General features: G+C 35.2%; 1 protein-coding gene across 1 annotated transcript in view; it reads left to right on the top strand.

Moving 5' to 3' along the window:
- The window catches only part of LOC150100621 (ribosome assembly protein METTL17, mitochondrial), a 256,639-nt gene that overhangs the window by 202,353 nt on the left and 32,156 nt on the right, over window positions 1-22,130 (top strand). The window contains exon 13 of the mRNA XM_090401843.1: window positions 11,805-11,868. Within this exon, the coding sequence (XP_090257969.1) occupies window positions 11,805-11,868 (64 nt within the window). The remainder of the gene's footprint in view (window positions 1-11,804; window positions 11,869-22,130) is intronic.

The following is a 22,130-nucleotide window of genomic DNA, read 5'->3' as shown; positions in this document are numbered from 1 at the left end:
TCTAAACTTGTGTTGCAGACTTCATTTTACCAAACCAAAACACACAATGTGCTTGCTCTGCACCATCGAAAGTCACCATTTTTAAATGATGGGATGTATTATGCCATCTAGTGTTAGTATTTGGTAATAAAGTTATGTGACCAAAAATTGATGTGTTTCACTTTACGACACTCGCTCAGCTTCTGTATGTCTTCCAAGTTATTCTCTGTTCTCCTGCAAAGTTGTATATATCTTTTTTTTTTTTTAAATTTAGGAAATTATTGACCATATTTAGTTATCCTAAATTTTTTTTAGAATTGCAATTATTTAATTGCTGTTCTATTTTCTCATAATGATGATAGATGCCTATGACATTTACATAGGCATAATACAAAAATTTTATATTAAATAAGTTTTTATGTAAATTTTCCTCTGTTTTTATTTCTTTTGATTATGTCAACTTATGGTATTCCATTATTGAAATATATCATACAGGAATATCTGTATAACAGTATAAATAAGGAGGATGGAGTAGTCCAAAGAAATACTTCTGTAGAAGGGAACTGATATCAATTAAATAAACCATATGAAAAAAAAAATGCTGTCTTAGAAATCATATATGAAAACAAGAAATAATAAAAATAAAAGAAAAATGGACAATAACAGCATGAAGAAATGGATGTTGTCTTTTTTGGGAGGGATTTCCAAAAGATTATTGTAAAATAGGGAAAAAGAAAATGGGAATGATGACCTTTTCTGAATCTTTAATGTATGTGTAGGTAGGGGAAATGTATATGGTGGTGGGAGGCTTCAGTCATGCAGGAGGAAGATCTTGACATACAGCTAGCAAGCTTAAGTTGATACTGTTCTCAAAAATCTGTAAATTTAAAAAATACATTGTGCCTAACATTGGTAGCTGTGTTGGTAAAAGCAGTTAGCTAATTGCAGAGGCTGTGGATTTGAATTGTACATAATTCTCATCTATCTTTGACATTTTGGACTCAGTTTTCTGTCAAATCCACATAACCTAACTTCATAGAAGCATAATTAATATTATGATGTCCAAGGAGAGGGGAAGAGGAGTTAATCTTATCTATAAAATCTGTGTCTGCAAATTCCAGGTTTTCTCTGACTGTCTGTCTTGCAGGATGAAAACTTATGTTTTCAGGAAGAAAAAATCTTGCCATCTGCATTAGAGAATATTAAGATGGCAGGATTTTTCTTCCTGGCTAACCCACCCTCACTTGAAAAGTTGTTATAAAGGTTCTTTATGTTTTAGACAGGATCCAGATTTAGGTCTTTCCAACAAAAGCCCATCATTGTTAACAACTGACTTGCAAGGCTGAACTTTAATTTCTTTCCTTATGGAAATAAAGCATTTTAGATACTGGTTTTGCTAGCTATAACAGAAGAATGCTTCAAACAAGTTAAATGTTTGAAATATTCTGGATGCATATACTGTTAAAGGACCTCTGATGCATTCACCAGAAAAGCAATAGAAGAAATTTTTTCTGTGAATGTTTTAAAAAAGCCTGTGAAAAAAAAAAATTTTCTTTATTAGCTGCATAGTAACATAACATAACATAATTACAATACTTTGGACCATATTCACACATTAAGACAGCTTATTGAAAAATCAGTTGAATACAATAAACCCTTATGTCTGGCCTATATAGACTACGAAAAAACATTTGATTCAGTTAAAATATCTGCAACACTAAAAGCACTTGAAACCCAGGGAACTGAGAAACCATGTATTGAAACACTAAAACATATTTACAATAATGTAACTAATGTAATTAAATTATATAAAAAGAGTGAAAAGTTCCCAATACAAAAAGGCATCTGGCAAGGCGGCACCATATCTCCCAAATTATTACAGCTGCACTGGAGGAAGTCTTTAGAAGCCTTGATTGGGAAACAAAAGAAATAAACATAAATGGAGAAAGGCTGCATCATCTGAAATTTGCAGATGATATTGTCCTAATATAGGTCCGCGCGGTTAGCCTAGTGGCTATGCGCTTCGCAACCATATGCCTGGGGAAGGAGTGTCCTAGGTTCGATTCCCGTCGTTGACGTGAGGAGCTGAAGGATCTTCCTCAGCCATAGCCAAGTTAGCCAGTCTTGGGCGTGGACAGCAGGGTTTTTTCCCCAGTTTATTCTGGGGTTTTTCATCCCGCAAAGCAGGCAAATTGGCCTTGAGAACTCAACACTACAGGCCATAGGATACACCGGGGCATAAGGCTGACCACCTTATCCTGTAAACGGAATGAGGTCCGATGATCAATGGACCCTCGACACCGCAAGGTAAAAGAGGGTATAAGGATGATGATGATGATTGTCCTAATAGCAGATAATCTTGAAGATCTGGAAGAAAGACTAAATCAGCTAAATGAAGCCTCCAGAGTAATTGGATTAAAAATAAATAGAGAAAAAATAAAAATAATGATGAATAAATACATAAACCATAGAACTGTCAAAGTTGAAAATCATGAAATAGAAGTTACTTCATATGTATATTTGGGTCAATTGTTATCCTTTGAGGATTGCCAAAGAAAAGAGACTGAACGAAGAATTCACCTTGGATGGATGGCTTATGGGAAAATGAGAGACATATTCAGAAGTGACATTTCTATGAGTCTAAAAAGGAAAGCTTTCGACCAGTGCATACTTCCTGTCCTAACATACGGAGGAGAAACGTGGACTTTAACAGAAGCCCTAAACAAAAAGCTGAGAACAACACAACATCGCATGGAAAGAAGTATGCTAAAAATAGCATTAAGAGATAGGAAGACAAATACCTGGATAAGATCTCAAACAGGTGTCATGGATATTGTAAAATACATTAAACAGGTTAAGTGGAGATGGGCTGGCCATATTGCCAGATGCAGTGACTGGAGATGGACTAGAAAAACAACAGAGTGGAGACCAATGGATGGAGCAAGACGAAGACGAAGACCGAGAAGAAGGTGGAGGGATGAACTGAAACAAATTGCAGGAGTGAGATGGGTGGGAGAGCAGAAAACCGAGTGGTCTGGAAAATCATGGGGGAGACCTTCTTCCAGCAGTGGACAGAAACAAAAGGTTGAACAAGAAGAAGAAGACAGCTGCAATGGAAACTGTAATGAATCCTGCATTATTGCTGTATCAGAAATGTTTGCATTTAGCTTTCAAACTAATTGATGGACAAGAACGAAATCATACACAGATGGACAAGATATTGCAGTGAACTATATAAAAAAAAAAACTAAAATATTGCAACAGAAGTAACCAAAGAACTAAAAGCAATCTCTCCACCAGCAGAGATCTTTGTAAATGACATCTTGGAAGAGGAGCTGAATAAGACTATATAACATCTCAAGAACAACAAGAGTTCTGAAAATGACAACATAATAGCAAGATGCTAAAATACGGGGAAGAATTGGTTATGTAAAGAAATATGGAGGTCAGGGTATGTCCCCAAAGAGTGGAAAAAATCAGTCCTGGTTGTTCTTCATAAGGAAGGCAGTGCTTTAGAATGCACTAATTATAAAACTGTTGCATTAATGAGCCATCTTGGCAAAGTGCTGATGAACATACTTATAGAATGCCTGAAGGGTCATATGGAGGCACATCTTCCTGATGAGCAAGCCGGATTTCGAAAAGATCAAAGTACAGTGCAACATATACTCGCACTGAGACTAATAGCAGAGAAAGCTCAAAGAAAGAACAAAAAGATTTGTGGACTTTTATTGACCAAAATATAAAATGGGCAGTCTTGAAATCCTATGGTGTGGACAATAAATTGATCCACCTGTTGAAGATATAAACAGCCAAGCACAAGCAAAAGCAACAGTCAGGATAGTAGGTGTGACTGGAGATTGGTTTGCCACTAGTCAAGGTGCAAGACAAGAGGACCCAATATCACCAATCATCTTCAGCACATATCTGGGAAGAACACTAGCTAAGATTACAGAAGAAGGTGGAGGCATTTCAATAAATAGAATGAGAATAAACTACCTCTGCTTTGCAGATGACATTGTCCTGATTGAAGAAGGCACAGACATGGAACAGACACTGCCAACACTACACACAGAAGGAAAAAGATATGGACTAAATGTCAGTTTTGAACAAACTAAAACAATGATATTCAGACAACAGGAGTTATTGAACAAAGTTACTATAGAAGGATTTCAATTGGAAAATGTTGAACGCTTCACATATCTTGGATGCTACATGACACATGACCCCCCCCCCCCAAAAAAAAAGTAAAAATTAGAATAGCCAGAGCAACAGCTATCTTAAAAGCTATGGGCAAAATATGGAAGAGCCGAGCTATAAGGATACACACTAAACTACATATTGTGGAAACCTGTATCTTCAGCAGCATGTGAGGCCTGGGTACTCCTGAGAGAATCTGAAAGGAGGATATTAGCATTTGAGAGGAAGTGCTATAGAAAGATCTTGAGAATAAGCTGGATCCAGAAAGTGAACAATGAGGAAATCTATCGACGAATACAACCAAAAGAAAACCTAATCCAGAAAATAATCAAAAGGAAACTACATCTATATGTAGAATGAACAATGAGAGGAAATTAAAAACCCTGCTGTTTGGGATGATTGAAAGAAAGAACAAAAGAGGAAGACCAAACAGAGAATGGGGTGATGACATTGTCAAATGGTGCGGAAACTCTGTACATGAACTGAGTCATATTACACAAAACAGAATGCAATGGAAGAATCATATCAAGATGGCATCAGGCACCTACGGGGTTTGAACCCATGGTTGTTGATTCAAACTAAAGATGTCAAAGAATATACCAAAATCTTTGAATTGCACTTGACTTAAAATACCTTAAATGACTGTAAATGTCCAGGAAAACAAGGCATTCAAAAATTATTCAGATTCAGGTCTGAAATATGAACTACTTCCCAGCTTATTGGAAGCCTGAAGTCGCTTGAAAAATTCCATATTTGGCATCTATAATAGTTTTTAGATTATATTAAAAAAAATAATAATAATTAAAAATATTAATAAATTTTAAAAAAATTAAAAATTTTTTAGCTCACCCAGTGGTACTAATGTACTATAGATTTACTACCATTGCACTGTACATTTACCAACCTTGTGGGAAAGGGTGACATAAAACACTAAGCACTGCCACAGTGTTGGGGGAATGACAGGACACTGCATTCTTCAAATACAAAAGACTTCATTTCTCTTCTCATCGTGGAAAGAGGAATATGAACTTTTTGAATTGAAGTTCAATCTGCCATTCTCACACAGGGTGGATGTTTTTTTTTTCTCTTAGCTACTGAGGTTTCCAACAAGCCAGAGAACACACACATAATTAATAGACAAAAATACTATTAACAGGCAGTGGATGGCACATATTTAGATGGTGGATGGTGGTATAGTATATAGATGGATGATTAAGTAGTGAGATGGTGGTACGAGGTTGGTCTGAAAAGTTCTCAGCCTAACAATGAAAAAACGAATTTATAATTTCAAAATTATTTTTATTCTTCAATCAACATAATCTCCCTTAAGACTAATACATTTATTCCAGCGATGCTCAAGTGCCATTATCCCATCCCTGTAGTGGTTCTCAGTAAGATCTGCAAAATACCCCTCTACAGCTGCTTGATTCGAAGAAAAACGTTGACCAGCAAGGAAGAGTTTTAGTTTTGTGAAGAGATAGAAGTCAGCGGGAGTCAAATCTGGGGAATAGGGTGGATGTTCCAATAATTCATAGTGCAGATCCCTTAATTTTCCCATTGCCAAAACACCTTTCTGGGCAGGTGCAAGATGATTTTTTCCTTCTGCAAACCAGGTCTTTTCTCATGAATTTTTTCATCTAGTCTGGTTAAAAGATCGAAATAATATTCCCCAGTTATTGTTTTATCCTTTTCAAGATAATTAATAAACAAAATGCCTTTAGCATCCCAAACCACCAATGCCATAACCTTTCCTGCTGATGGAACTAACTTTGTCTTCTAAAGTGCTGAACAACCAGCTTCTGTCCACTGCTATTTGGTTTCTGGTGTGTAATGATGAATCCAAGTCTCATCCATAGTAATAAATCGATGCACAAAACCAGATTTATTCTTGTTAAAATGCTCTAAACACTGTTCAGAGATTTTCATGCGAGTACGTTTTTGATCTGCTGTGAGCAAGCGTAGCACCCGTCTTGCGCAAAGCTTTTTCATTTGCAATTCTTCACACAAAATATATCCTACACATTTTTTTGAAATGCCTATAGTCTCAGCAATTTCACACACTTTGACTCGTCGGTCATCCAATACCATATCGTGCAATCGATCAATGATTTCTGGTGTTGTTACACTTTTTGGATATCCTTCACGTGGATCGTCTTCAAGGCTGGTATAGCCTTGTTTAAGCTCGGCAGCCCATTTATTAATTGTCAAAAATGAAGGAGAAGAGTGCCCATAACTTTTATGAACTTTGAATGAATTTCTTTTGGCATTAAATCTTTTTCTACAAAGAATTTTATAACCGCACGATACTCAAGACAGCTGTATAAAACAAACTACTTGATAGAATGACTTGTGTCGAGATGTGCCATCTCGACCATGGATGCTTACGACAGATATACCAACTTAGAAAAAAAAAAATTATTGCCATAGTGTTGCCATCTATGGTCGAGGCCGAGAACTTTTCAGACCACCCTCATAGTATACCTCCCCCCTCCTTCAGTAATTTTAGCATTATCTTGTATATGCTAAAATTCCAGTATAAAATAACATAGCTGCATTAATGTCACATTAAGACTATTAGGCTACCAATTCCCAACCCCATGAAAAAACCCTTAAAATATATTTTCATATTTCTAGGAACCTCTGTGTATGAAAACGTAAATTTATAGTCCAGAAGAAGTTAGTATCAGGAGCACAATTCAGTTGCTTCAAAATTATTTCCAAGACCATTTATTTCTAAAGAATTACCACATATGAAGGTGGTCTGAAAAGTTCTTGGCCTCGACCATAGATGGCAACACTATTGGCAAGATTTTTTTTTCTAAGTTGGTACATCTGTCATAAGCATTAATCTGAAATTGTAAGTCATTCTATCAAGCAGTTTGTTTTATACAGATGTCTGAAGCAAAAGTGTTGTCTGTATCCCTTGAAATGGATAAAATTGAGTATAGTGCAGTTATAAAATTCTTTGTAAAAGAAGGTTTAACGCCAAAAGAAATTCATTTGAAGTTCATAAAAGTTTATGGGCACTGTTCTCCTTCATTTTTGACGATTAAGAAGTGGGCTCTTGAGTTTAAACGTGGGCATACCAGCCTTGAAGGTGACCCACATGAAGAACGTCCGAAAAGTGCAACAACACCAGAAATCATTGATCAAGAGCGCACAATATGGTACTGGATGACCTGCGAGTCAAAGTACAGTAAATTGCTGAGATTATAGGCATTTCAAAAGAATGTTTAGGATATATTTTGCATGAAGAATTGCAAATGAAAAAGCTTTGCGCAAGATGGATGTGCACTTGCTCACAGCAGATCAAAAACGCACTCGCATGAAAATCTCTGAACAGTGCATGGAACGTTTTAACAATAAAACTGATTTTATGCATCAATTTATTACTATGGATGAGACTTGGATTCACCATTACACACCAGTATCCAAATAGCAGTCAAAACAGTGGACAGAAGCTGGTCGTTCAGTGCCAAAGAAGACAGTCAGTTCCATCAGCAGGAAAGGTTATGGCATCAGTGTTTTGGGATGCTAAAGGCATTTTGTTTATTAATTATCTTGAAAAGGGTAAAACAATAACTGGGGAATACTATTCCGATCTTTTAACCAGACTAGACAAAAAAATTTGTGAGAAAAGACCTTGCAGAAGGGAAAAAATCATCTTTTATCAGGACAAATGCACCTGCCTACAAAGGTGTTTTGGCAATGGGAAAATTAAGGAATCTGAACTATGAATTGTTGGAACATCTGCCCTATTCCCCAGATTTGGCTCCCTCTGACTTCTATCTCTTCCCAAAACTAAAACTCTTTTTCACTGGTCATGTTTTGCTTCAAATCAAGAGGTGATTGCAGCTGTAGAGGGGTATTTTTCAGATCTTACTGAGAACCACTACAGCGAGGGGATAACGGCGCTGTAGCATCTCTGAAATAAATGTATTAGTCTTAAGGGAGATTATGTTGAAAAATAAAAATAATTTTGAAATTATAAATTCGTTTTTCATTGTTAGATCGAGAATGTTTCAGACCACCCACGTATATGTCAGCTTACATTGTAAAGGGGTAAATTGGAAGAATTTTAATCACATCCAAATCAAAATAGAAAGGCATTTGGTAATGCATAGAGATTACTTCAGCATTGCCGGTTGCTAGGCAAGAATTTCTTTTGTATTTCAAAATTTTCTTTCATGGTTTGTCTTATTTATTATTTATTTATCCCACAATTTCTCATGGAACCAGAACCCTTGAGAATTTGCTTACAGAACCCTAGTTAAGAAAAACTGGGTTAAACACTTCATGATGAAAATTTCACTTCAGTGGAGTCTGCCAACAAGGTTTATTATCCATTTAGACCAAGATGTTAAATCTGGAATGCACAATTCCCCAAAAGAAATGCTTGTAAATAGGTATAAATTTGAATTTTGTAAATATAGTACTAATGATTCCTTCTTGTAATCTTTCTATGTATTGTTTTATAAATGGCCCTGTAAATAACAGACAAGAATTAAGATATAAAAAAGGTAATATTGTAGCAGGAAAGGCAGGGAAAAATGAAGAATTTTGTATAATTCGATTATAAGTGTGACCCCAGGCAGTAATACGATGTCCGAGGCACGTGCAATGCCCATGTGGAGACGTGACGGGAAGGGTGAAGATAAGGTGTGCAAAGAGGCTTGTGTAGCAGGTGCAACCAATGACGTAAGGAGAGTAGACGCGGAGGAGTATAAAGGGTTTGGCAGCGTGAGCTCTCTCTAAAATTTTTTGTAGTCCTTATCCTGTGGCAGGAGCCGAAGAGAAGTCGTTCGGGTGAAGGCAGGATGGTCAAGTGGCAACGATACGGTTAAGTAGCAGCAGAGTTCGAGCATTCTCGTCGATGCAATGAAATGGCCAGTGAACGCCGAAATATCGTGCAGCTCCAGCTGTACCTTTCCATCAGAGAAGTTCGAGTATCTGGAAAAGAAGTGATTCGTAACCGAAATCACTGGATAGTCGATACGAGGAACAACAGACCCCAGAACTATAAAACCACCCGAAGTAAGCCTGTAGGAAGATCAGATGTGAAGAGCCTCCTGAAGTATAGAACTGGTTGGTAATGTAGAAATTTTGTGTCCATAGTATTGTAATTTAAGGCCAGGGTGAACAAAAGTGTTAAATTTCTTGTGATTGAAAATGTTTAGGACTCTAGTACCTAATCTTCCAGCGAGAATCTTGTAGTTCTACAAGTATACCGTTTTAGGCATGTTATTGAATTGATTTAATATAGTTCTGTCTTAATATTTGTGGGAGAGAAAGATACTCATAAGCGTAACTGTAATAAGTGAGTGGGAATGAGACAACTTGACTCAGTTTGTGCCTTAATGTGAGATGTCGAGTATAATATAGATCTTGTCTGCTCGTATAACATTTGTCCTTAGAAATTCCTCATTTAATTTAGTTTCTTTGAATGACATGTATCATAACTTGGAGTGAATAAACTTTCATGTTTTCTTGACAAAAATCAAGTTCTGATTATTCAAGTCACTGCACCTCTTGCTAAAAGTAGAACCTGCTTAAGTAAAAGCACGGGAACTGGTTACGACTGCAGTAAAAGATAAAATATCGTAAAGTTTGTTTGTGTTAGATTAAGTAAATCGTGTAGTAATCTGTGGGCTGATTCTCTGACAATATTAATTCTATTGTATAGGAATTAAGATGGTTCAGCATTAAAAAAATAAATTTTCTTAATTCTGAAAAGGAGTTGACTTCAGATTTTCAGCCAGGGAGAAATTTGGCTCTACCTTGGGGCAATCTTTTTGTCTGATGGATTTGCACATGAGTTCATCTAAGAGTGTGGCCACAGTAAAATTAGGGAACTTTGATAGATGGCTGTAACTAAGGGAATGAGAAGTAAGGAGTGAATTAGAATAAAGATAAAATTAATTGAGGAGGGAACACAAACAGAATTTAGGAAAATAAAGAAACACAAGACATAACAAATACAAATATACAAAGATATAACAAAGAGCAATTTTTTTGTGTGTGTGTGTGAGCAGTTGTCATGTTGCTCTGGTTTTTGTAAAATTTGTACATATGTTCATACACTCTTAGAAATAACTATAGTTTCTGACCGAAATCTGTAAGTGGGAAGTATCAAAAAAAAAAAATAATAATAAAATATTGCCTGTGATAAAGACTCTATTATCTAAGAAACTAATTAAAATATTAGTTCCTTATATATTTTAATTCAAAGTCCCCCCATCTTTTAAGTTTTAGTGAAGTTAAGCTCCATGACTACTGGCTATGAGTTTGAATCCCACTATAGCATAGATGCTTGTGAATGCTTTTGGGTGATATTCATTGCTCACTGTGTAACCACCACCATAATTATTAGAGGCCTGAAATATCATGAGAAAAGTTCCATATTTGATCTCTAGAGCAGGATTTCCAGATTGTTAAACCTTTAACTCATCCATGATGGTGTGTCTGTGTGTGTGTTCATGTGCACATGCATACGGACTATAAATTTATTGCCTTCTGAATTGACATAAAAAAAGTTCTCATTGGTATTTTAAGAGGTATCATGAGATATATGAAAATGAATCTTAATAAATTCATTTTCATATTATAATAAACTGCTACGAGCAGAATATGTCATGCTCTTAGAACTGACAATACAAAAGCACAAACTTTTCCCTCCTTCCAATACTGCCTAAAAGTATCTGATAATCGAAGATTAATATTTTAATACCAAATTTATTTTTCTACTATCTATTGATAACAGTAAAAAAGGATATTATATTTGATATGGTTAGCATATGGATCTTCAGATGATGGAGATGATAATCTATGAAGATGTATTATGATCAAGGAGATAAAAAATTATACTGAAATTTTCTGCCTAACAGTTGTGTTTAATGCTTCATTTCATATGACTAATTGATCGAAGTAATTCTGATCTTCATATATAAGTGAGAATTCTCACTTATATGTGTTAGGCCGAGAACTTTTCAGACCACCATCATATAAGGAGGAAATGAAAGATTCAAATTGAGAATATCAGTTTGAACTTCTTTTCTTTGCTTTTATTGATGCAAAATTCACATATATCTTATATGAAAAACAGAAATAATTTATGTTTCATAAGGCAAGCACATTCAGAAATAATTTACGTAATTTATCTATAGTTAAAATGTATGTCTGGCTCAAATGAAATATGAGCCATATTATTAATTCTTTATTTATTCTAGCTAACGTTTTTGGCTATAGCCCTTTCATTCTCCAATCAGTAGGCTGTGGATTTGAATCCTGTTGCAGATATGGATGTTTGTGAGTGTCTTTAGGTGGTAGATGGATTTTATTGCCAAGTGTGAGACACATTGTTCATTAGAGGTCTTCCTGGCTTGAGAAAGTACTTTGTTTGCTTCAGGAGCAGGCTTTCTAGATTATCTAACCTTTAGTTTATCTCCTTGTAATCTACAATAGATTGCCAAACTCTGGCAATCATACAGGTAAACATACAGACAAACAAAAACATTTATCTACACTTACAAGTGTTTTGATTATTTTAAAGTAGTTTTACATTTTGATGGCTTTTGGTTTAAATTGAATTCATTTTTGATGGTGATTTATTTATAAAATTTTCTTAGAGAAAGAGTAATACATCTGTTGAAAGATTTTCTTATGTAGTTCTAAGGAAAGGACAAAGAGAAGGTAAGTACAATTCTTTTTAACATTAGCACTTAAGTTAGACTTGAGAAAATAAATGAGCAAGCTTTCATTTATTGATTATTATGGATTTAATTATCAAAATGAGGGGAAGAGCTGTACTGAAAACAAGCAACAGTAAATGTTCAGAAGCACATAAGTTGTTTATTTCTACTCTTTTCTTCATAAATATTAGGATGCAGAAGAAAAAAAAATTAGATAGGTCTGCTGTGATTTATATTTATCAGTTGATATGTGAAGTTGGTAAATAGGAAATTCAAGAATAAATCCTTTCTCAATATACATATAAAAACAAGAATGAAGAAGGATTTTTTTTTTAACATTATATTGTGGAACATGTACCATTACAATTCAGTAAACCCAATGAATTACATGGATGATAGAGTAACATGTTGTAAGCATGTTAGCTTTTGATAGCTATAAAGCTATCAAAAGCCTGAAATGTGGAAAGGCAGCTGGAATAGATGATATCACAAAATGCTGAAATATGAAGGTATTTTAGAAGGTCTGCTCAGGAGTGTTGAATTCCATATGATTGGAGTAGAGCTTTCATGTAAAATAGTATATCAAAATTATGATGAATATCCATATTGAGTGTTCCAGGTAAGATTTATGATAAGAGACTAATAGAAATTTCAGAAGGAAATCTTGGGAAGGATCATCTGGGTTTAGGCTAAATAGAGGTTGTCATTATCAGATTTTCACTTTAATACAGGTAGCTGAGAAATCATGGAAATGTAACAGGGACATGCATTTGAGTTTTGTAGATTAGGCAAAAGCACATGACAAGATGCCAAGAGAAAAGCTGTTTAAAATGCTACAGTTATATAACAGCGTAAGTGAAACATTATATGGCAATACATAGACAATATCTGAGGTTGTGTAAGCTAGCAGTTAGAATTGAAGGAGGTACAGGAAAATAGTTTCATGTTAAATCAGGTGTGCAATGATACAAGGGTGCACTTTATCTTCACTGTTATTTATCATCTATATGGTTCACATATAAAGGAGAGTGGCATTAGGAATGATATCAAAATTAGAAATATTCAGCTTATCTCTGTACTTTATGCAAATGATATTACTGTTAAATAAATCCATAACAAGCCTACAGGATTCCATTACTAAATTGAATGAGAACTGTTATACATTTTGTATGAAAATCAGCAATAAAAAGACAGACTGAGAAAATAGACAGAAACATGAAAACATCAATTGCATCCTGAATGGAGAACTCATAGACAAGTAAACATTTCAGCTGTTTAGGTACAATTTTTTAGTGAAGATGGCAAATTAAATTTGGAAATAGACAACACAATTAGCAAAGATAGTATGGTAGGAAGTTCTTCTTCTGGTTCCCATCTGCCATATGGGCGCGGGAGGGTAGCTATATGCTACCATTCTAGGGAGAGATGATTATGAGCAAGGTGGTTTCCCGTTGCCTTCCTTGCCGTAAGTATTTATGACTGTAACCTGTGTGTTCACGGGGCCGGTTTGCCTGCTTGCGGGATGAAAAACCCCAGATAAACTGGCGGAAAAAACCCTGCTACCCATGCCCAAGACCGGCTAACTTGGCTATGGCTGAGGAAGATCCTTAAGCTCCTCACATCGTGGACGGAAATTGAACCTAGGACACTCCTTCCCCAGGCATATGGTTGCGAAGCGCAAAGCCACTAGGCTAACCGCGCGGACTAAGGTAGGAAGTTACCTGAATAAATTTATATATAATATCATAGAAATTAGTCAAAACATCAAACTAGCTATATACAAGACAGTGTTCGAACCAATTTTAACGTATGTATCTGAGGGCTGGGTTAGAGATAAAACATTTGACCACAGATATAAGCATTCTTAGAAAGATTAGAGGAGTGAAAAGATAGTATTAATTGGCAGGACTATATTAAAAAGAAGATATTAAATTAGAAATTGACATTATTAGCATTCAGGAATGTGGGATCCTTGAACTAATTTCTGGTGGTATACTCACTTAAACAGAATGTGAGAGGAATGGTTAGCAAAACAGGTATTTGTTGCCATGATGGCTGGAAAAAGACCTAGAGGAAGACCAAGATCTAGATGGATTGATACAGTAAGCAGTTCTTTAGAAGACCAAAATGTAAGATTTGACAATATCAAATCCTGAGAGGCAGTGAAGGAAAAGAAGAAAGCATATCAAAAGTTCCTGGCAAATAAGTCAGCTTGTGCTCTTAGAGAATACAGAGACAAATGCAAGAATGCTAAACACTGTGTAAAACTAGCTAAACAAAAGTCATGGGAGGACTTTGGCAAGAATATAGAAAATAAATATCAAGAAGGTAGCAAAATATTCTGGAAGTTGTTGAAGAAGCTTAGGAATGGAGGAAAGAGTGCTGTAAAAGGAGTTAGAGATGATAAAGGTGATATGCAAATGGGAGAAAAAGATATCCTTGAAGTATGGAGTAATTACTTTGAAAAACTGCTAAATGAAACAAGCAGTGATGACAGCACAGTGGTAAAAAAACACTGACCAGGCATGCAGTCAGGAATACATATTCATACTTGAAGTAGAAAAAGCCATCAAAGGCTTGAAATGTGAAAAGGCAGCAGGAGTAGATGATATTCATCCAGAAATGCTGAAGTATGGTGGTATAAGAGTCTTACATTCGCTGCACTGCATAATTCAGAAAGCCTGGACAGAGGGACGAACTCCCGATGATTGGAGTAGAGCTCTCATAGTACCCATATATAAAAAGGGAAATAAAACTGTATGTGAGAATTACAGAGGTATTTCCCTACTGAGTGTTCCTTTGCAGATCTATGCAAGATCTTTCACAATTCTTCTCAACTTGAGAAACGGTTGAGAAGAATTGTAGAAGAAAAGCTTGGTGAAGAACAAGCTGAATTCAGGCTAAATAGAGGCTGTCAGGATCAGATCTTCACTTTACAACAAATAGTCGAGAAAGCATAGGAATATAACAAAGATCTGTATTTAAGTTTTGTCAATTTGGAAAAGGCATATGACAAGGTGCCAAGAGAGAAGCTATTCAATACGCTACAGTTATATGGTGTCAATGGGGCATTATATCAAGCAATACTTAGTCTTTATTTGAGTTGTAAGTCAGCAGTTAGAATTGAAGGAAGTACAGGAAGGTGGTTTAATGTTAAATCTGGTGTGAGACAAGGATGTACATTATCCCCTCTGCTATTCATTATCTATATGGATCACATTATGAAGGAAAGTGGTATTAAACATGATATCAAAATTGGAGATGTTAATGTCAGCTCTTTGCTTAATGCAGACGATGTTATACTTCTAAATAAATCCTCTATAAATCTGCAAGCTTCTCTGACTAAATTGAATAACTGTTGTAATAGATATGGTTTCATACCATATCTATAGCAAAGCTGGTATGGTGGGAAGTCAATTGAATAAATTCATATGGAATAAGAGAGAAATTAGTCGGAACACTAAATTAGCTGTATACAAGACACTGTTCAAACCAGTTTTAACTTATGGATCTGAGAGCTGGGTCAGAAGTAAAACACTTGACCAAAGACTAGAGACCGCAGATATGAGAGTCCTGAGAAAGATTAGAGGCGTGAACAGATGGCATCAATGGCAATATCATATTAAAAACGAGGATATTAGGAAAGGAAGTGTCAGCATCCCGGAATGCGTTAGCAGAGCTAATCTCAGGTGGTATGGTCACTTAAACAGAATGGGCAAAGAAAGATTAGCAAAACAAGTGTTCTCTGCCAGGTTGGCAGGAAAACGACCCAGAGGAAGACCAAGATATAGGTGGATTGATACAGTACAAAGTGCCTTAGATGATAGAAATATAAGATCTGATAATGTTGGAGTCTTGACAAGTAACAGACTGATTTCGGGGAAAATTGTAGATAAGAAGTTAATAATGATGTAATTTTTTTCATGTAGTACTATCATATCCTGTACACCCCTTGAGGATACATGGCAGGAATTTGATGATGATAAATCCTGATGGATAACAGATAAATTTGAAGGAAAATTGTTGTTAGAAATTTTGCAGTGATGTAAACTTTCATGTAATATCCATCATAAATATCCTGTACACTCTTTTGATGGTGCATGTCAGGAATTTCGAATTCATGAGAGGAATGGAAAGACCTAGAGGAAGTCCAAGATTTAGATGGATTGATACAGTAAGCAGTTCTTTAGAAGACCAAAATGTAAGATTTGACAATATTAAATCCTGATCAATAACAGATAAATTTGAAGGAAAATTGTTGTTAGGAATTTTGCAGTGATGTAAACTTTCATGTAATATCCTTCATAATATCCTGTACACTCTCTTGATGGTGCATGTCAGGAATTTCGTGATAATGTATTTCCATAATTTGACATCTTTGCTAAAATATTTGCCTAAATATCTTAAATGCTTTATTTATTCTGTACTTTGATCATTGAGAATGAGGTTCACATTTTTCATGTTCCTCTTATTTTTATATGTATATTTTTTTGTCTCCTTTATATACTTTATATACTTTATACTTTACATAAAAAAAAAAAGTTAATAAGGATGCAGATTAAATCTGTGATAAATTATGTACATGTGGAAACAATAGCATCGGAAGTGTATTGAACCAATGTTTACGTACTCTGTTTTTAAACTTCATCTTCAAATCAGCAATGAATTTTGAACTCACAGATATGAGGTAATGTGCTGCAGTCGACACATGCATACAATTGCATAGCAATGTATAGACAGCGGTATAACATATATGTATATATGGCATAGGAAAAAAGTTTAAAATTGAATCCACATAAATAGAGGATTGTTATTATTAAGAGAGCCCTCCAAGGAGTCAAAGACACATTGAGCGAGGCCGCATGCTACACACACCAGCTATCATACTAGTTTTTGAATTCATTCACACTACTTGCACACACACAACATTGTGTGTGCAATTTAAAGTAGCAGTCCATTCCAATCATGCACCACTCTATGAGAGAAAAATCTAGATCTAACCCCCTTCTTAGCAGCATTCATTCTCAGCTTCCAAGGATGCCATTTGTCCTTTCCCCACCCTCTATAAAATGAAAAATTCCGTCAACTGAAATCCTGTATGACCTTTTCAGAAGTTTATGTCTAAAATCATATCATCCCTCTTTCTCTTGTTTGCTAGTGTCTGCAGTCTACAAATTACTAATCTGTCTTTGTAATCAGTATTCCAAAATCCTGATATCTTATTTAACATCTCTTTTGCACTCTTTCCACTATATCAGAATTGCAGTGGGAACCCCGAACTTCAACTTTCTATCTACTAATACTCCAAGATCTCTAGTGATCAGTTTCTTCAAGACCAATATAATACGACATTGGATATCTAATCACACCAAAGTACAGTACTTTACATTTACTGACATCCATTTTCCCATGCCCACAAAACCAGCTTTCATTCTTCAAGTACTGCATATCAGCAGCATTCCTTGAATACCCTACCTATCTTTGCATCATCATAAAATAACTCTATGTCACCTGTCAAATCCTTCTCAAAATTAATGTACAGATTGAATAATAGTGGAAAATAGACTGATTCTTGTGGTACACCACTGGTTACTTTAAATTTTGCAGACTCGCATTGCCCGTATACCACTTTTTTGATATCTGTCAGTCAGCCATCCTCTTATTAATGCCAATATTTTATAATTCATTCCGATATTCTTCAATTTATGCAACAGTCTACCGTGCTGTATTCTGTCGAAAGCCTTAGCAAAATCCAAAAAATCATGGTGTATCCATTCTCCTTGTCAAGCTCAATGGTAACATGTGAGCATGTTAATTATAAAATGTGAGCAAGTTGCTAAAACATCTCCTTCCCTTAGTAAACCCGTGCTGTTCATTGCAAAGTAGAGTTTCTCTGTCAACCCATTTATGAATGTGAGCCCTGCCAACTTTCCAAAATCTTCACCACCACTCCTGAGATACTGATTGGTCGATAGTTGGATACATCGGTCTTTGCACCACCTTTGTGCTATGGGATTACATAAATTCTTTCCACTTCTGCAGAATCTTCCCTGTTCTGAGACTCAAATTATATAGCCTGGTCAAAGGAATAGCCAGTTCAGCTGAAAACTCTTTTAGCACTTGTGCTGATATTCCATCAGTCCCTATTGCTGAATTCTTATTCAATTTGTGCAACAGCTCTAATACCTTTTTTTTTCATACACCTGAGTTTCTTCATCCAGTGAAGAGGTAGTAGTGAACTCATTGTTGCATACACCAGGTTGATAGCTTTTAGCAAAATGGGCACTCATTAGTTGAACAATCTCTTCTGCATCTATCACCCTCGCACCATCTGCATTCAGTAAAGTTATTCTTTCTTTTGCTTGCAGCATATTGATACTATTCTTGTGGGTTGTCTTTAGCTTGCAGAGCCAGTTTCTTTTCATACTCAGACTTAGCTTTCCATACGACAGTTGTGAGTTTTCTGGCCTGTTGCTTATAATTTTCATAAGACATCATCCTTATGCACACAGTATTCCTTCCACATCATCCTTTTCTTATGAATCTCTTGTTTGATAAGATTACACGTGTATTTGACTCCTACTGTATTTATTCTTCAACTTCTCAGAACACATTTTGATATTGCATCATTTATGTATTTTTTAAAGGCTTCCCATGCACTGTCGATATTCTTCTCATCCAGCAACTGATACCATTGTGCTGAACTCAGTATGTTCCTCAGTTGGTCATAATTTCCTGCTTTGTAGTTCAACATTGTAACCTTTCCTAATTCATAAACTTAGCCCACTTCCCAAGTGAATACTGCATGATCACTGTCGCCTACCAGAGGCAGAATAGTTCCAGAAAACCTTCTGATACTATAATCAAATCTAACACTCTTTGACCTTGAGTTCCTTCTGTCCCATGCTGCTTGAGAAAGTTGTCTTACAACAGATCAATAAATTCAGTTTCATTCTTCTCAAGAGATCTTACTGCTACCCAATCAAGGTTTGGATAATTAAAGCTCCCCATTATGATTACTCTTTTCATGCCCATCATCTTTATTTGGTGATGCATTTCTTCATCACTAGTAACTGATCCATCAGGTCTGTAACAACATCCCCACTATGTAATTGATCTTGTTAGATTCCATCTCACGCCAGATGGCTTCAAACTCACTGCCACATGAAATACTGTTAGTATTTCAGGAGGGGGCATGCAGTTAGTATGTCTGATTCTGATAGCCAGGTCTCACTAATGCCTGCACTCTGAGGTTCCAACATATTGACCAAGGCAAGGCAACAAACTCTACCTTATGCTTGTATGATGCCATCTTTGATTAATGGTGTCTTTCCATCTTGTTCTAGGTTTTCCTTTTGGTCTTTCACCAAAATTTTGTTATTTATTGTCTTAAGAATGCTATCATTTTCCATGTGAAAATCATGTCCTGCCCACTGCAGATTTTTGAACTTGATTATACTAGATATTGTTGGTTCTTTATAAAGCTGATATAACTCTTGGTTGTATCTGATCCTTCAGAGACCATTATCATTCACTGAGCAAAATATTTTGTTAAGGATTTCTCTTGCAAAAAGTGAAATGAAATTCTTCACTCTTGCTATAAATAATCCTGATCCACATCTGTAGGTAGCAACTGGGTGAGTTATTGATTTATATATTTTTTGAACTCATATCTTTTGAACTGAGTATACATCAGAGCAAATAGAAAGCCAGATTCCCTTTCTTTGTTCGATCTTGTACGTTCACAATCTCAAATTTTTCTCTAATTTTTAATCAGTTGGCTAGTGATCATTACTCCTAAATATTTAAATTATTCCACTTTTTCTATTTCAAGATTTCCAATTTTCACACTTGTATCAGTTCACTGATTCTGACTGGTAATAATTATTTGGTTTTTGTTGATTAATTTTTAGCCCTATTTTTTGTGCTGGTTTTCCTAGTTCCAAATATATTTCTTCTGCTTTCTGTTTAGTTCTTGACATGGTGTTAATTTCATCAGCTCGCGTAATATGGCCAAAGTACATCAACTTCTGTTTAGCAATCATTGCCTCCAAAGAGCATTCTGTCTTTATATTCTCTAAAACCTTCTTATTGGTCATTCTTGCAGTCCATGGAATTCTTAATAGCCTCCTCCATGCCTGTAATTCAAATGAATGAATTTGCTTTCCATCTTTCTTCTTAATAATCCAGCTTTCATGGGATTCTTAATAGCCTCCTCCATGCCCATAATTCAAATGAATCAATTTGCTTTCTGTCTTTCTTCTTAGCAATCCAGCTTTCACATTCATACATCACTACTGGAAATACCATTGCTTTGACAATTTTAACTTTCATGGACTTACCCACACCTCTGTGTTTCATAATTTTTTTCAGGTTTAACATAGCTTGTATTTTTTAATATAACTATTCTTCTTCTTTTAATTTTATCTTCTCATTTACCATCATTTATGATTCTGGACCCCCATTAAATCATAGCTTTCAACAATTTCTATTTTATCTCCCTCTATTATAAATTCGTTTAAATTGCCAGAAGCCATCACTTTTGTTTTGCTGATGTTTAAATTAACTCTGGCTTTGTTACTTTTCCTCTTAACCAATAGAATCAATCTCTCCAAATCTTCCTTAGTTTCTGATATGAGGGTTGTATCATCTGTATATCTTAAATTATTTATTTTTCTGCCACCATTCTTAATTCCAGCTGGATCTTTGTCTAAGTTCATTTCATTAAGGGCTTGTCTTTTCTTCCTTCAACAGGTTATATCTGCCTCTTGTTTAATTTTTTTATATTTTCCTTCTTTAATCCTAGTTGGTCTTGCAATAAATTCTTTATATCCTTTTTTCTTTGCTGCTTGAGCACATTCTTCACCAAACCAATATTTTCCCCAATTATTTTCTTATTTTCATATCCCATAGTTTCTTCTGTGGTATTTAGAATTCATTGCTTAATGTATGTTCAGCTTCTTTCTATATCTATATTTTTGGCCTCTATTTTTATTTTAATTTTGTTCTGGAAATTGGTTTTAACTTTGATTTCTTTAAGCTTCTTCAAGTAAACTTTAGTGCTCTAATGATCAAATGTTCTTTTTCTTTGATCAGAAGATTAAATTTGATCAAATTTAATCTTTTGATCAAATGTTGTACCATCTTGGGATATCCATGCCTTTTCTGGATGTCTTTATGAGAAAAGCAGGTAGAGGATATAATTATATTTTTACTTATATTAAAATCCATTATTTTCTTTCCTTTGTTAGAGTGTGTAAGTAGACTGTGATCTCCATTTGTTTCTTTATAAATACTTTGAAATTTACAAATAAATTGAAATAATCATTTTTATGTCATTAGATGGTGCTGAATCCTACAACCTCTCCATTTTGTAGAAGAATCCCATTTTTCCATATCATTCTTTTCTTCTTTTAGTTAATGAGCATTTATAATCCATAAATTAAAAAAATTGTTCTGATTCTTATTGCACATCATCTTTCATTCATAGGTCTAAAATCTAAAGCATTCTTTTTAATTTCTCTCATCGTCATCAAATTTCTGCCATGTACCCTCAAGGGGTGTACAGGATATGATAGTACTACATGAAAAATTTACACCATTACTAACTTCCTATCTACAATTTTCCTCCACATCAGTCTGTTACTTGTCAAGACTCCAACTTTATCAGATCTTATATTTTTATCGTCTAAGGCACTTTGTACCATATTAATCCATCTATATCTTGGTCTTCCTCTGGGTCATTTTCCTGCCAACCTGACAGAGAACACTTGTTTTGCTAATCTTTCCTTGCCCATTCTGTTTAAGTGACCATATCACCTGAGATTAGCTCTGCTAACACCTTCTTGGATGCTGACAATGTCAAGTTCTTTCCTAATATTCTTGTTTTTAATATGATATTGCCATTGATGCCATCTGTTCATGCACCTCTAATCTTTCTCAGGACTCTCATATCTGCAGTCTCTAGAAGCTTTACTCTGCTTTACTTCTGACCCAGCTCTCAGATCCATAAGTTAAAATTCGTTTGAACACTGTCTTGTATACAGTTAATTTAGTGTTCTGACTAATTTCTCTCTTATTCCATATGAATTTATTCAATTGACTCCTAAAACCTTCTTACCAGCTTTGTTGATTCTTACCTTGTACCAGCTTTGTTGATTCTGTTGTCTATTTCCATATTTAATTTACCATCTACACTAAAAATCGTGCCTAAGTAGCTGAAATGTTTTACTTGTTAAACAGGTTCTCCATTCACAACACAGT

Source organism: Typopeltis vanoorti, chromosome 12 (genome assembly GCF_054136105.1).
Source record: "Typopeltis vanoorti isolate ZY-2024b chromosome 12, IOZ_Tvanoo_1.0, whole genome shotgun sequence".
NCBI lineage: Eukaryota > Metazoa > Arthropoda > Arachnida > Uropygi > Thelyphonidae > Typopeltis > Typopeltis vanoorti.
The sequence above is the reverse complement of the archived record's forward strand: the minus strand, read 5'-3'. Positions and strand labels throughout refer to the sequence as shown.